This window comes from Anomaloglossus baeobatrachus, chromosome 7 (genome assembly GCF_048569485.1).
Source record: "Anomaloglossus baeobatrachus isolate aAnoBae1 chromosome 7, aAnoBae1.hap1, whole genome shotgun sequence".
Taxonomy (NCBI): domain Eukaryota; kingdom Metazoa; phylum Chordata; class Amphibia; order Anura; family Aromobatidae; genus Anomaloglossus; species Anomaloglossus baeobatrachus.
The window spans coordinates 90,433,741-90,450,215 of NC_134359.1; the positions used below are offsets into that span (position 1 = coordinate 90,433,741).

The 16,475-nt window shown below is 44.0% G+C and overlaps 1 protein-coding gene across 4 annotated transcripts in view; it reads right to left on the minus strand.

Moving 5' to 3' along the window:
* Positions 1 to 4,148: 4,148 nt before the first annotated feature.
* The window catches only part of TRAF3IP1 (TRAF3 interacting protein 1), a 121,610-nt gene continuing 109,283 nt past the window's right edge, over positions 4,149 to 16,475 (minus strand). For all 4 annotated transcript variants that reach the window (XM_075317461.1, XM_075317459.1, XM_075317460.1 and 1 more), the window contains one exon: positions 4,149 to 6,925. In XM_075317461.1, the coding sequence (XP_075173576.1) occupies positions 6,760 to 6,925 (166 nt within the window). In that variant the 3' untranslated portion in view covers positions 4,149 to 6,759. The remainder of the gene's footprint in view (positions 6,926 to 16,475) is intronic.

A 16,475-nucleotide genomic window follows, 5' to 3' on the forward strand; every position in this document is an offset into this window, starting at 1 on the left:
CCATTATCTCTGATGTTGCAGTCTTCATCTTGTTCGTAGTCACCATCATCCAAATCCTCATCTGTAAAATATTTGCATGACCACCAAAAAATATATTTCAAATTACCTTACCTACTATTCGGGGCTCATAAACCCCATTATCACATTTTGGGAAAACTATATAGCAAAAAATTCTAACACGCCACCACACTTCCCTGATAAAACTTCAAATAAATTCTCACAAGGAACAAGCCTCGCGCTATGCAGCATGTGCAACGGATGTGAAGACAAAATTAGGTTGCCCAGACCCCATTATGTTCTAGGGTTGATACATTTTAAATTAATAATTTTGTATGATCCGTGTAGAGATACAGCTCATTCAGTGGCATTGAGGTAGGCACAGGAGGCAACTTTAAACCAAACGTCCAGGCTATTTAAGTCTCCATCAATCAAGCTACACACAAGGAAAATAAACAGCCATTCTTTGCAGGGAAACAGGATACACAGTCCTAATAAAAGCACTACAGTGTTGATCCAGCATACAAGTCCAAGCATGGAGATTTCACACAAGAGGACTTCTAACCTCCACACAGTCACTTAATCATTCCATCTAGGTTTAGTTATATCAACTAATGCACACCCTGGGTCAGGGATATGTGAGCAACCATTCCCATGCATCTCTCTGACTGCTCATAAACCAAGCCCTTATTATCCCTCTCAGTATTATATGTACTAGAGCTTGCTTCCAAGCTTAAATCACAGAGGATGACCACCATTACGATACTTATCTCCCCTCTATGATGTGTCTGGTGGCCATCTTACTCCCACAAATGAGGTTATAAAGACTCAAATGGCCCTTGGTAGAAAAAGGTACCCCTCGCCCGAGTGATAGAATGTCTAATCATGCCCGAGCTTCAGCATTCTCAATGAAAATATTACGTTTTCTTGTAGGATTTCTTGATACTTGATTGGACTTATTTTGCCCTCTACATGCTACAGGTTTCCAGTGCTAAAAGAAGCAGAACAGCTTCACAGCATTATCAAGCCACCAACATGCTGCACTGTAGGCAGGTTGTTGTTTTTAATGTATACTTCTTTATCCCTTCTCTAGACATACTGCTGAGCCACAGGTCTGAAAATTTCTAGTTTTGTTTTATCCACAAAACTGAATCCCAGAACATCTGTTACTTATTTATATCATTTTGAACGTAATGGAGTTGACGTTTATGTTTTTGGGTCAGTAAAGGTTTACATCTTGAGGTTCGGGTATAGAAAAATTAAAAAGTCACCATAATTTTATTTATTTTTTTATAAATCAATCGTGACTGTGAAAATAAGAAACTTAAAAAATTTCTTAGAGAAATCTGCTTCTTTTCTGATTTTTTTTTCTGATTTTTCTGACTCTTTTACTGATCATTCCTTCTCAAAATTCTCAATTTACAGGTAAAATCTGTCTTTAGTAAATACAGATATCCCCATTACAGAACCAGGAGATGGCAGTTGGTGTTCATAAAGTTCTATGGAGAACTGTAACTGTTTCTGTGCAGCAGAATGTCTTTGTCTACCTCTAGCTCTTCCCTCTCCCTGGACTTTTAAAAGCACCATCATCTCCTATCTCTGTAATGTATAAACCGGTCTGCACTCTGGATAGTTTTGATTGCAGTTGTGTAATACATGCAAGTGCAGGATCATGTAATGGAGTAGAGACTGAGTCATTTTTGATAGATTTTATAGAAAACATTAAAACATAATGTGATAGAATGTAATGTTTCAAGTTTTACAAAATGTTCACAGAAGTTTTATCATGTGATTAATAGGAATATAAATAATTTGTACACAACAAAATATAAAAATCTGCGGTCAGTATCTCTACATCTGTGTTCAGTCGTCATCTGTGCGACGCAGAAGTTCCTGACTTCATTTAGCAGCAGTCTGTGTATAAACAAGGAGCTAATGGATGGTAATGAGTAAATGCAATATTGAAGGGTACAACTTATGAACTGTTTGCTGCCATCTCTAAGCCTAGGACCAACTCCAAATAAGTGAGATTTGAGAAAACCGCACAGGAGCCTTTAGCAATCTAACACACGGACACTGGCTTTCATCTGGTTACAAATGTTGTGGTCAACATTAAAGTTGCTATATAGTATCGGACTACCCTAGCTACATCAATTCAGGATCCAAACAATCTATACCCCCCTCCTGCAGCACCGTTCCAGCAATGTCGATGACGCTGTTCCCGGAGAGTGATGGGACACTTGCCGGTCAATAAGCGGCCGCTCATCAGCTGCAGCCTGTACTACTTCACCAAGGCGGATGTCCATCTGATGAACTATTGATGATCTGCAGCTGACGAGCAGCCACTTATTTACTGCAGCCTGCACATGACACAAGTAGTGATGGGCAGTCCGGCTCTTTTTGGTGATCCGCTTCCCCATGGCTCCACTCACCAAAAACAGCCGGGCTCATTTGGATCTTTCTTGGCTCCTTATTAAATATGTGTTCACCCCAGGTCAACACATATTTAATAAGATTATATGAAAAAAGAAAAAAACTGAGTTTTATATGGCCATACATAATAAGAAGACATAGAGAGTGCACCTATAGAATATATATACATTTTTTTATTATTATTTCAAAATTACAGATCGAGGCACTGTCATAATAAAGTGTATAAGAAATTGATAAAATACAACAGTGAGTGGAAATACAGAAGAGTCAGAGGTATCCCAAACTAGGTCCTCTACAGCATATATATGTATATAAGGCAGTCCCATAAATTGCATAAATAATGAGTAACACAGGGGATCGAATGGAAAAGAAGCCCTAAAAAGCATGTAATAAAGAGAATTCCATGCCCTGTGAAATAGTCATACTGCCCCCCGAGGAAGCACTCTTGCGAAACGCGTCTGGGCTTCCCCCCCTCTCTACAGGACCCTCGATTCAGCATCTGCACTTGCACTTGCACTTTACTATGGGTAAGCGTTTGTCCCATGCTATTTCCCAGGGCATGGAATCCTCTTTATTACATGCTTTTTAGGGCTTCTTTTATATTCGATCCCCTGTGTTACTCATTATTTATGCAATTTATGGGACTGCCTTATATACATATATATATATGCTGTAGAGGTCCTAGTTTGGGATACCTCTGACTCTTCTGTATTTCCACTCACTGTTGTATTTTATCAATTTCTCATACACTTTATTATGACAGTGCCTTTATCTGTAATTTTGAAATAATAATAATAAATTTATATATATTCTATAGGTGCACTCTCTATGTCTTCTTATTATGTATGGCCATATAAAACTCAGTTTTTTTCTTTTTTCATGTACTTCTATATTGAGTGGCCAACTATATGCTGTTAGAATTCCATCTGTTGCTTTTTCTTTTTGTTCATATTTAAGATTATAGTAACACCCATGAAATCCCGCCCACTTACAATGGACCAATTAGACTGTTGAGTGGGAGGGGCTTTGCCGCAGGTGGGCGGGGTTTAGCGGCAAAAAGAGCCGTTTAGATATTTTAGTGGCTCTCACTGGGGATCTGGCTCCTGTCAGTCAGCAGGGAGCCGGATCTGTGTGTCGGATCGTTCACCACCAACACATCACTAGACACAAGTCACATCAATTACCAGGAACAGCTTCACTGAAACAACGCCACTGCAAGAGGAAAGTATATACTTTTTGGGTCTTGAATTGATTAAAGGGGTTTTCCCACGATCAAAGTTTATTTTAATCAATAGATCTTGGAATAATAATAATTTCCACAATTGGAGGTGTTAAAAAATATGTCCCTGTGCTGAGATAATCTTATATATGTGCCACTGCTGTGTACTGTGTAATGGCCGTGTCTGACCGTACGGTGACATGGCCTGATCATACCACATCTCCTGGGCCGGGGAGGACGCAAAAAAGTATAAAGACATTACAGCACAGGATCACTGCTGATTCTTTTTGTGAGGTAAAACATTTCCTTGCCTGTTTTTAAATGTTTTTGTTTTACCTCAAAGAAAATAATTGTGATCCTGCGCTGTAATGTTTGTATTCTTCTTTATGTCCTCCCCTGCCTAGGAGCTGTGCTATGATCAGACCATGTCCCTGTACGGTAAGACACAGCCATTACACAATATAGAGCCGGGACACAATCATAACATTATCTCAGCAGAGGAACATTTCTTTTAAACACATCCAATAGTGGAAATTAATATTATTCCAAGATCTATTGATTAAAATCAACTTTAAAAAGTAACTTTGCTCATAGGAAAACCCCTGGGTTGTTTGGTAGTGGACAACAGATTTAAAAAAAAAAAAAAAAAAAAAAAGAATTTTGCAATATTAAATAAGATACAATTATGTCTCCTGCAAATTAGGGTTAGCCAGTGGCCAGCCATCCTGCACAGGAGCTGTTCTGCTAGGTCCAACATCCTTTCATCTATCATATGTATTTTTTTACAGCACTTACAATGGGGTTGTCTCCTCATCTGAGCTATTGAATCATTGATAGTTCATGACAGCGGCAAAGTGCATTTTGCGATGTTCCATGGACAGCTTTGCCTTTGCAGCATCAGAAGAACGTAGTAACACTGAAGCCTGGAGGCTCTAGCCTATTTCAGGGCAGCGCTTACAAGCCCTATAGAAAAGGGCATGCAAACTGCGGTCCAATGCAGCAGTTGCGCATAACATTAGGAACAAGTAGTAAATTACTAAGTAAAAAATCCCTCCATTGCTGAGAAGAGAGTGGATTTTTAATACCAAGTAAATTGCAAGTTGTTTCTTTTTTTTTTTTTTTTTTACAAATGCTTTGCAATTTTATCCATTTAATACAATGAGAATAATAACCCTTTAAAAAAAAGAGCTGTAGAGTGCCTGCAGCCACCACTAGAGGGAGCATGGAATCTTCCTGCATAATGACTATTGATATCAGTGTATGACAGTATGATGTAAGCTCCATCTAGTGGGGACTTCAGGCAGCCAGTGTGTTAATCTTTAATTTTAGGCTGGAGTCACACTAGCATGTGACATCCGATGTAAATGCAGAGGTGATATGCTAATGATTGTCGGCTGCCACTATGCTGCCATCGTGAGCCGAATGTCATGCAACTCTGATCCGATCTTGCGATCACAGCAGCGGAGGAGAGGGAAGGATTAAGCTCTCCCTATCCTCCATTGTCAGCTGATGCAATTATCACACTGCACTTGGATGTCACCCAAGTGCAGTCCGACGTTTCACTCGCACCCATAGACTTGCATGGGTGCGAGTAATGAGAGACTCGCAGATGACAATTGCATCATGCTGTGATTTTTTTCTTCAGTCAGATTAGGGCTGAGGAAAATCTCGCAGATCTGATCTGCAGCATTGTCTTAAATAGGGCCGAGTGCAAAGTGAGATTTTCTCGCATTGCACTTGTGTGAGTCATACGCTCGTGTGAGTTTACTCTTAGATGTACTCAGAGTACCATTTTTATTTACCTAGATAGCCTCAAATTTCACCAAAGTTGACATTCACTTTACGGTATACATGTTCACTATTTGCAGCAGATTCAGTCAGTTATGGTGTGACAAGTCGACAATCTCATGTCTAAATTATATTGTAGAAATTAAATTATTCGCTAATTCCAGCTAGGTCTAAAAACAAATACGGATGTAACTTTCTGAAGAAAATGTGAAAAATTAGGCTTTTCTTTACATCAATGCATTGTAAAAGAGGTTAAAGTGAACTTGATCATCCGGTTTCCCTGCTGTAAATGGTCCCAAATGGGGTGTCCTTCCTTTAAGCATCCTTCTAAAAAGGTATAGCTCATCGCTTTTCACTTATTTGGAATAAAGGCTATTTTTACAGGTATTTCAGGCTGCTATCATGAATAGCAGCCTAAAACACCTGTAAAAATAGCCTTTATTCAAAAAAAAAGCCCAACGGACTATCCAACCTGGGCCCTAATGTCTGAATGGGTTGCAGTAGTGATCCAAACATTTCTTTACGAAGGTGTGTAAAGAAGGAACATACAAGTCTAGCGTTGTTTAAAACAAGGGAACACGTAAGCTAATTCTTGCTGTCCGGACTACAGTCAGCATGAATTTGAGACCATTTCTTACATTACAAATAGCTACATATTGGAAAAGCTGATTAATCCAAGAAGTAGGTCCTCGTCTGCTTCAATGAACACACTTAGCTAGACTACCATGTCTCTCATCATCTGTTTTAGGCCAGAGTCAGACTTGTGTATGACTCGGCGAGTCACGCATCGGCATCACCCGGGGCGGCCACACACTATGGACAGGAGCTTCTTAGCTGCATGTATTTCTATGCAGCTGACCCGCTCCTGTCCGAGAGTGTGCGGCTGTGTCGGGTGATGCCGATGCGAGACTCGCCAAGTCTCACTTGACTCTGGCCTTAGGCAGAGACCTGTCAGTTTAGTTGAGCGGGCTGGGGGAAGCTGGTTGAGACCTAACTCTTGAATTAGTTAGTTCTAGCTTTATGTTTTCGTCTGTAGTGGTCTCGGATCCATGCTGTTCATGTTTCTCGCATCATGGATCAGCTGATCGGTTCTCTTTAAATTTATGTCCACTATAAGGATCAATCTATTTCATAATCATGGAGATCAGCCTCAAAATGGAAGAAGCCATTTGCAAAGAAAAATGGCAGAAAAGCTCTCAAACAATGCATAGAATATAATCACTCACCCTGAACAAAAGCAAAATAAATAGATATTTTATGACATGACGTAGCGAAACAAAAGTGTGTTACTAAGTGATGGAATGACAACGTCCGTGCATAAATCAGTCTCTGCCTGATGCTCCAATGCTCTGAACCATCTTCTGGATCTTCTCTTCATTTCGCAGTATGTTCCCCTTGACTGTGCAAATCTTATCTCGCTGGTCTTTGATCAATTGCTCAAGTTCAGCCAGTTCCGCCTTGAGAGGATCCACAGCGGTGTCAGTGACACTGATAAAGAGATATAATCAGATATAAAAGCATATATGATGTGCAGTATGTATCACGTACAGAGCTAGTAGCACTGATGGATCTAATGTTGTGCCTCCAAGAAAATTTACCACCACCATACTACTACAACTGTGCATACAACAAGGGCGTTAAAGGCGTTGTTCACTACTTGGACAACCCCTTCTCATTCCCCATTTTTACGCCTATTAAAATAAAAAAAGCTTATACTCTACTCCAGTGCTGTCCTTGTTCCTGAGGTGTCAGTACTTGCTCTTCCGGGGCTCACGTGACATTTTTACAACACGCGTGCCTGGCGCCTAATCACCGCCGGCTTCTTTCAGCCACCTTCGGACATATAAAAGTAATCAAGGAAGTGGGTGGCAGTCGCAGCTCTGAATTTCTCAATTCCTTATTTGTCTGAAGGTGGAAAGAAAGAAGCAGGAGCTGACTGGACGCTAGGCTCGCATGATGTTAAAACCTCACATGAGCCACGTGAAAGTGAGTACAGACACAACCAAAACTGCGCCAGCAAGGGAGGAGAGAATAAGCTTTTTTTTATTTTAATGGGAGCAAACATGGGGAATGAGAAGGGGTTGTCTGCTACTTGGACAGGGGCATCTCAAATGAAGAGCCAAATCTTTGACTAAAAGGAGTATTCCAGCTACCTTGTTTCCTCGAAAATAAGCCTTAGCGGGAATTTTCTGCCTCTTTGCAGTACACTAAAATTATACACAAGTGTTCAAAATTGTTGGTACTCCTCGTTTAATGAAAGAAAAAAAAAAACCACAATGGACACAGAGATAACTTGAATCCGACAAAAGAATAAAAAAAAATAAAATATGAAAATGAACGAATGAAAGTCAGATATTTTTCAACCATGCTTCCACAGAATTTTTTTAAAAATAAAAAACTCATGAAATAGGCCTGGACAGAAAATCTTAATTACTTACCGGTAATGGGATTTTCAGTAGCCCATGACAGCACCACCTGAGAGATAGATTCTGCCCACATCAGGACAGGAAACCCACTGAGTAAAAAGGCGGTACCTCTCCTCAGCATCAATAGGTTTACAGAGCCACAGAGGACCAACAAAAACAAAATGTTAATCACACCACCACCCAAAGAATACACCATTAACTCTAACACTCCCCGAAGGGTGCCCACAACCAGTGGATAGGTGGGGATCTAAGGGTGCTGTCATGGGCTACTGAAAATCCCATTACCAGTAAGTAATTAAGATTTTTCCCTTCCGCCCATGACAACACCACCTGAGAGATTTATAGAGAACTACTACCTTAGGAAGGGACCACCGCTTGCAACACCCGTCTCCCAAAAAATAGGCCAGTTGTGGAGGATAAGTCCAGCCTATAGTGGCGAAAGAAGGTACAAGGAGATGGCCAAGTAGCCGCCCGGCAGATCTGGTCAATAGAGGCATCTGCCCAAGATGTAAATATCGCTCTAGTGGAGTGTGCCTTAATGCCCTGAGGAGGTGTGTTGCGTTTAGCTGAGTATGCCAGAGTTATAGCATCCCTGATCCATCTGCCCAAGGTTGCTTTAGTAGCCCCACTACCCCTAGATTTCCGTTGAAATGTGACAAAATAGGACATGAGACTTTCTCCATTCCTTTGTCCTATCTAGATATGTGAGCAGGGCCCTCCTGACATCTAATGTGTGTAACCTACCCTCTTTCTCTTTTATGAGGGGGATCACAAAGGGAAGGGAGCACGATTTCTTGTGAGCGATGAAAGGTTTTAGCTACTTTCGGGAAATAGAAGGGATCAGTCCTCAACACAACCCTATCCTCCATGATTTGGGTGTAAATCTGCACTATGGACAGTGCCTGGAGATCCCCCACCCGCTTGGCCGAGGTAAGTATAACGAGAAGCAAAACCTCAAGGGACAGCAATTTTAGTGGAACATCCCACAAGGGTTCAAATGGCGGCTCTGTAAGGGCGTCCAACACGAGATTGAGGTCCCACGGGGGAACCCTGGGAGTATGAACCGGCATGGACCTAGACTTTGATCTAATAAACCGGCTAACCCATTCATTCTGCGCAAGGCCACAATTAAATAGTGCCCCAAGGCTGAGACCTGTACCTTGAGTGTGCTGGTTGAGAGACCTAATTCCAACACCTACTTCCAATATAGCCGAGATAGATGGGGGGGCCCTCCGCCCAAGCCCCTGACTGAAGGGGAAAACGCTTCCAGACCCTCCCATAAATGTCTGTGGTGACCGGCTTCCTACTTTTAAGAAGGGTATCTATGAACCCTGGTGAAAAACCTCGTTTGGCTAATAGTTGCCGTTCAAACACCATGCCGTCAAATGGAGGGCTGGATCGTGGGGGTGATGAACTGGTTCCTGGGAGAGGAGATGTCGGTCGTCTGGGAGAATCCAAGGATCCACCAGAGACATCCTCTGAAGCCAGTAAAACCATGCTCTTTTCGGCCAGAAGGGGGCAATGAGAATGACATTGGCTCGGTCGTCCCTTATTTTCCTGAGTACCGAAGGCAGCAGTCTTAGGGGAGGAAATGCATAAAGGAGACCCGTTGACCAGGATATCTGGAAGGCATCGATTGCAAATGGGCTGTTTCTGGGGTTGAGTGAGCAGAACTTGTCCACCTTCTAATTTGCTTTGGTTGCGAACAGGTCCAGTACAGGTACACCCCACAGAAGCGTGATCTGGTTAAAGATTTCTGGGTTCAGGGACCATTCCCCTCTGACTGAGACAGTGCCTGCTGAGGAAGTCTGCTTCCTCGCTGTCTGCTCCTTTGATATGAAGAGCTGTTAAGGAGGAGAGATGTTGTTCGGCTAGCTGAAAAATCCGCAGAGATAGAGTCAGAAGCGACTGGGACCTGGTGCCTCCCTGATAATTGATCCGTTCAATTAAAATCAGTTCAATTAGCTCAATTAAAAATATATAAACAAAACATTAATACTTTACATTTTTTCAGTTATTTTTTTTTTGGATGACACCTTCCCTTTAAGTTAAGGGTGCCATCATTTCTGTCCAGGCCTACCATATTTTTCGAACCATAAGACGCACTTTTTTCCCCCAAATGTTGGGGGAAAGTGGGGGGTGCGTCTTATAGTCTGAATACAGGGCTGCGGGGAATGAGGGTGCTGCGGTGGAGCGGTTCATTGGGGGCACGAGCAGGATGTAGCAGCCTGCCGTGACCACGTGGACCCGCTCATTTAATATGCACGCCCATCCTCCCGCCCATCATCTCTCAGCGCTGAAGCTGGCACTGACAGGTGGGCGGGATGATGGGCGGGGGATAAACAGCCGGCCCGCATGATCACCCCTGGCAACTACAGCCTGGAGTGATCATGTGCGGCTGTATTCACTGCTCCCCGTGCATCATCATCAGCGCGGGGTGCAGTGAATCAGTGCACATTACTCACCGTTCCCCTGCAGCACCGCGATCTCCTCCTGTCTCCTCCGGTCAGCTGACTTGCGTGGAGACTAGCGCTGCGGACAGCGATGACGTCATCGCTGTGCGCACGTGTCCACATGGGACAGAGAGGAGGAGATCGCAATGCTGCAGGGGAACGGGGACGGCTCCACTCAGCGGCGCTGCCACTGACAGACGGTAAGAGGATCGGTGCTGCAGGGAGTGAGGTGAGGTAAGGGGAGTATGAACGTTTATATTTTTTTTATGTGCCACAGGATGCGGCCATACACCAGGATGATGGGGGTATGTGAGCAGGATAGGGGTTTATTATGAGCAGCAATGGGGAGTCTATGAGCAGCAATGGGGAGTCTATGAGCAGCAATGGGGAGTCTATGAGCAGCAATGGGGAGTCTATGAGCAGCAATGGGGAGTCTATGAGCAGCAATGGGGAGTCTATGAGCAGCAATGGGGAGTCTATGAGCAGGCTGCGGAGTCTATGAGCAGGCTGCGGAGTCTATGAGCAGCCTGGGGAGTATATGAGCAGCAATGGGGAGTATATGAGCAGGATGGGGAGTATATGAGCAGGATGGGGAGTATATGAGCAGGCTGGGGAGTATATGAGCAGGCTGGGAAGTATATGAGCAGGCTGGGGAGTATATGAGCAGGCTGGGGAGTATATGAGCAGCAATGGGGGGTATATGAGCAGCAATTGGGGGTATATGAGCAGGCTGGGGAGTATATGAGCAGGCTGGGGAGTCTATGAGCAGCCTGGGGAGTCTATGAGCAGCAATGGGGAGTCTATGAGCAGCAATGGGGAGTCTATGAGCAGCAATGGGGAGTCTATGAGCAGCAATGGGGAGTCTATGAGCAGCAATGGGGAGTCTATGAGCAGCAATGGGGAGTCTATGAGCAGCAATGGGGAGTCTATGAGCAGCAATGGGGAGTATATGAGCAGCAATGGGGAGTATATGAGCAGCAATGGGGAGTATATGAGCAGCAATGGGGAGTATATGAGCAGCAATGGGGAGTATATGAGCACAATGGAGAGTATATGAGCAGCATGGGGAGTATATGAGCAGCATGGGGAGTATATGAGCAGGATGGGGAGTATATGAGTAGGACATTACCCCATAAGTGTCAGCAGCAGATCCTTGCCCCATAAGTGTGCCATGACCACATTTTTTGCTTAAAATTTTATTTTCCCATTTTCCTCCTCTAAAATCAGGGTGCGTCTTATGGTCAGGTGCGTCTTATAGTCCAAAAAATACGGTATTTCATGAGTTTTATTTTTTAAAAAATTCTGTGGAAGCATGGTTGAAAAGCAATGTCTGACTTTCACTTGTTCATTTTCATAGATTTCTTTTATTTATTATTACTTTTATCAGATTCAAGTTATTTCTGTGACCATAGTGGGTTTTTCGTTCATTAAGCGAGGGGTACCAACAATTTTGACCACGTGTGTTAGAGGAATATACAAATGCCCCTACAAGAGCAAAATGGTGCAATAATGGCAAAAGTGATATCCAAGATGAGTGTTTTGGGTTTTTTTGCTACGTGTAGGTTATATAATTTATTTTATATGAAGAAAAAAATCAATAGCTTTGTTTTTTTGTTTTCGACATAAGCTATTAGCACTTATAAAGCCTATTTTTTATCAGACAGATAGACTCATTGAGGTTGAGATCAGGGCTCTGTGGGAGCGATATCATCACTTCCAGGACTTGTTCTTCTTTGATGTTACAACATGGCAAGACATGCAGATCAAAAGGGTCCGTGGAGCCTCTATTAGGAGTCTCGACAGAAAATAGCCAGATATCCCTCTGGGAAGGACCTAGCCAAGAAGTGGCTCTTTTTAGGAGACCACCATAAGCACCATATTAAGTGGCCCTTTTAGTCAATATCCAGCTCTTGACGAGTTTAAAGATATGACAAGGGAAATACCAAGGCCAGGTATCCCTCCACAGACAGCTGTTTCGGGGTATTGCCACTCATCAGTGTGGAGTAGGATTCTGGCCAGGTGGGAGCAATGCCTAGTAGTAACTAACATGGCAAGACATGGCACAGTAGCAAGACAGATAAGCCCTGATTCATCAAGACTGGCGATTTTCTTCCGTCTTGATGAGGGATGTGGGAATGTGAAAAAGTCAGATGTTACCGATTAATTTAGAGACCCCTGTCCGGTTCTGCAAAAACTAGTGTGAAAATTCCAAAAGTCCTGAAAAGTTTGCACAAATCAGAGTTGTGCAAAAATGTAGAGACTTTTCAAAGCAATTTACACCAGAATTCTGGCAATTTTTTTCCATGAATCTGGGCCATAATTCCTCCCGGAGAAACAATTCCAAAATGTGCTGTTCATGCTTTTTTTTTTGTTTTTTTTAATCGAGCATCAGACACCATAGCCGCTCAAGGAAAACTTTTTGCAGCACATGAAAGACAAATGCCTACTTCTCTACAAAACTGGAATGTCCAGCAGGGCCATTAGCTCAGAAATAGCATCAGCTAGCGGGGATTTGGTCAGGATTAATGGTGTCTTCAGTTCTGACAAATACAGGCAGATACTTATCCATTATGCAATAACATCAGCGGGGCGTCTGATTGTCATCAAATTTCTTTTGCAACAGGACAACAACCCCAAAACATACAGCCAATGTCATTACAAAATATTTCCCGAGTCGAGAAGGAGTCCTGGAAGTGACGATATGGCCCCCACAGAGTCATGATCATCGAGTCTGTCTGGGATTACATGGATACACAAAGGATTTACACAACATTTGCACAGAATATCTGTGGTTAGCTCTCCAAGGTGTTTGGAACTACCTCTCTGCTGATTCCTTTAAAAAACTGTGTGCAAGTGTACTGAGAAAAATTGATGTTTTTTTTAAAGGCAGAGTGGTCACACCAAATACTGATTTGATTTATATTTCTTTTGCTCATTGACTTTTCATTTTGTTACATGATAAAAAGAAACTATTAACATATTAACACTTAATTTTGAAAGAATTTTTACCAAGCAGTATTATTTCTACACCTAAAACGTTTGCACAGTACTGTAAATGCATACAGTGCCTGGAAAAAAGTATTAATACCCCTTAAACGTTTCCACATTTTTTTCACGTTACACCCAAAATGTGATATACTGAAACAAAGTAGCAAGTATTTGTGAAGTTTAAAGGAAATAATACATGGTTTTCAAAATATTTACAAAGTATAAATCTGAAAATTGTGACGTGCCTTAAATAAAATCTCAAGTGACCGATTGTCTTCAGGAGTCCCCTAATAGTAAATTAAATCTATAAATCAAAATACTGGAACATCCTAAGTCAATGGTGTGAGACAGTCACCAGACAGGGGAATCAATAGCAAAGGAACAAACGTAGAATAAAAATAATACTTTATTAGTGTAAGCATAAATGACATGAACAATAATAAAATAGAGCAAGCAGAAAAGAGAGTGGCAGAAAAGATAATAGCCACTCAAAATCATATAACGAAGCACAATCACCAACTGCCCCAGGCCAAGTCAAGTCCATATATCTCTGACATCTGTTAGGAAAATAACAGGTATGGGAGTCACATGTAACATCAAGGTATAGAGAAAACAAACATTGAAGCTTCATAACCATGGTAGAGATCACATATATTATAGGGCTTAATTACCTGAGGACAAGGCAAAAAAGGGAATTTTGTTTACTTACCGTAAATTCCTTTTCTTCTAGCTCCTATTGGGAGACCCAGACAATTGGGTGTATAGCTTCTGCCTCCGGAGGCCACACAAAGTATTACACTTTTAAAAAAGTGTAACCCCTTCCCTCTGCCTATACACCCTCCCGTGGATCACGGGCTCCTCAGTTTTGGTGCAAAAGCAGGAAGGAGAAAACTTATAAATTGGTCTAGGGTAAATTCAATCCGAAGGATGTTCGGAGAACTGAAGACCATGAACCATAAGAACAAATCAACATCAACAACATGTGTACACAAAAGAACAACCAGCCCGAAGGGCACAGGGGCGGGTGCTGGGTCTCCCAATAGGAGCTAGAAGAAAAGGAATTTACGGTAAGTAAACAAAATTCCCTTTTTCTTTGTCGCTCCATTGGGAGACCCAGACAATTGGGACGTCCAAGAGCAGTCCCTGGGTGGGTAAAAGAATACCTCAATAAAAGGAGCCGAAAACGGCCCCCTCTTACAGGTGGGCAACCGCCGCCTGGAGGACTCGCCTACCTAGACTGGCGTCTGCCGAAGCATAGGCATGCACTTGATAGTGCTTCGTGAAAGTGTGCAGACTAGACCACGTAGCTGTCTGACACACCTGCTGAGCCGTCGCCCGGTGCCGCAAAGCCCAGGACGCACCTACGGCTCTGGTAGAATGGGCTTTCAACCCTGAAGGAAGTGGAAGCCCAGAAGAACGGTAGGCCTTGAGAATCGGTTCCTTGATCCACCGAGCCAAGGTTGACTTGGAGGCCTGAGAGCCCTTACGCTGGCCAGCGACAAGGACAAAGAGCGCGTCTGAACGGCGCAGGGGCGCCGTGCGAGACACGTAGAACCGGAGAGCTCTCACTAGATCCAAAGAGTGCAAATCCTTTTCACACTGGTGAATTGGATTAGGGCAAAAGGAAGGCAAGGAGATATCCTGATTTAGATGAAAGGGGATACCACCTTAGGAAGAAATTCCGGGACAGGACGCAGAACCACCTTATCCTGGTGAAAAACCAGGAAGGGGGCTTTGCATGACAGCGCTGCAAGCTCAGACACTCTCCGAAGTGATGTGACCGCCACTAGGAAGGCCACCTTCTGAGAAAGACGGGAAAGAGAAACATCCCGCAGCGGCTCAAAAGGCGGCTTTTGAAGAGCCGTCAGAACCCTGTTAAGATCCCAAGGATCAAACGGACGTTTGTAAGGTGGGACCATGTGGCAAACCCCCTGCAGGAACGTGCGGACCTGCGGAAGCCTGGCTAGACGCTTTTGAAAAAACAACGGAGAGCGCCGACACTTGGCCCTTGAGAGAGCCGAGGGACAAACCCTTGTCCATTCCAGATTGTAGGAATGAAAGGAATGTGGGAAAGGCAAACGGCCATGGAGGAAAACCGTTATCAGCGCACCAGGATAGGAAGATTTGCCAAGACCTGTAATAGATCTTGGCGGACGTTGGCTTCCTGGCCTGTCTCATGGTGGCAATGACATCCTGAGATAACCCTGAAGACGCTAGGAGCCAGGACTCAATGGCCACACAGTCAGGTTGAGGGCCACAGAATTCAGATGGAAAAACGGCCCTTGTGACAGCAAGTCTGGACGGTCTGGAAGCGCCCACGGTTGACCCACCGTGAGATGCCACAGATCCGGATACCACGACCGCCTCGGCCAGTCTGGAGCGACGAGAATGGAGCGACGGCAGTCGGACCGGATCTTGCGTAGTACTCTGGGCAGCATTGCCAGAGGGGGAAACACATATGGCAGTCGAAACTGCGACCAATCCTGGACCAGAGCGTCCGCTGCCAGAGCTCTGTGATCCTAAGACCGTGCCATGAAGGCCGGGACCTTGTTGTTGTGTCTCGATGCCATGAGATCGACGTCCGGCGTTCCCCAGCGGCGACAGATCTCTCGAAACACGTCTGGGTGAAGAGACCATTCCCCCGCGTCCATGCCCTGACGACTGAGAAAATCTGCTTCCCAGTTTTCCACGCCCGGGATGTGAACTGCGGAGATGGTGGAGCCTGTGACTTCCACCCACTGCAGAATCCGCTCGACTTCCTGGAAGGCTTGACGACTGCGAGTGCCGCCTTGGTGGTTGTTGTAGGCGACGTCAGTGGCGTTGTCCGACTGGATTCGGATCTGCCTGCCCTCCAGCCACCGATGGAAAGCCAATAGGGCTAGATATACTGCCCTTATCTCCAGAACATTGATCTGAAGGGACGATTCTATTGGAGTCCAGGTTCCTTGAGCCCTGTGGTGGAGAAAAACCGCTCGAGGTCCAGAACGGGACGGAAAGACCCGTCCTTTTTTGGCACCACGAACAAGTTGGAGTAAAATCCGCGACCACGTTCCTGAAGGGGAACGGGAATCACAACTCCTTCCATCTTTAGAGCGTCCACCGCCTGAAACAGTGCGTCTGCCTGTGCGGGGGGTGGGGAGGTTCTGAAAAAAAACGAGCCGTAGGTCGAGA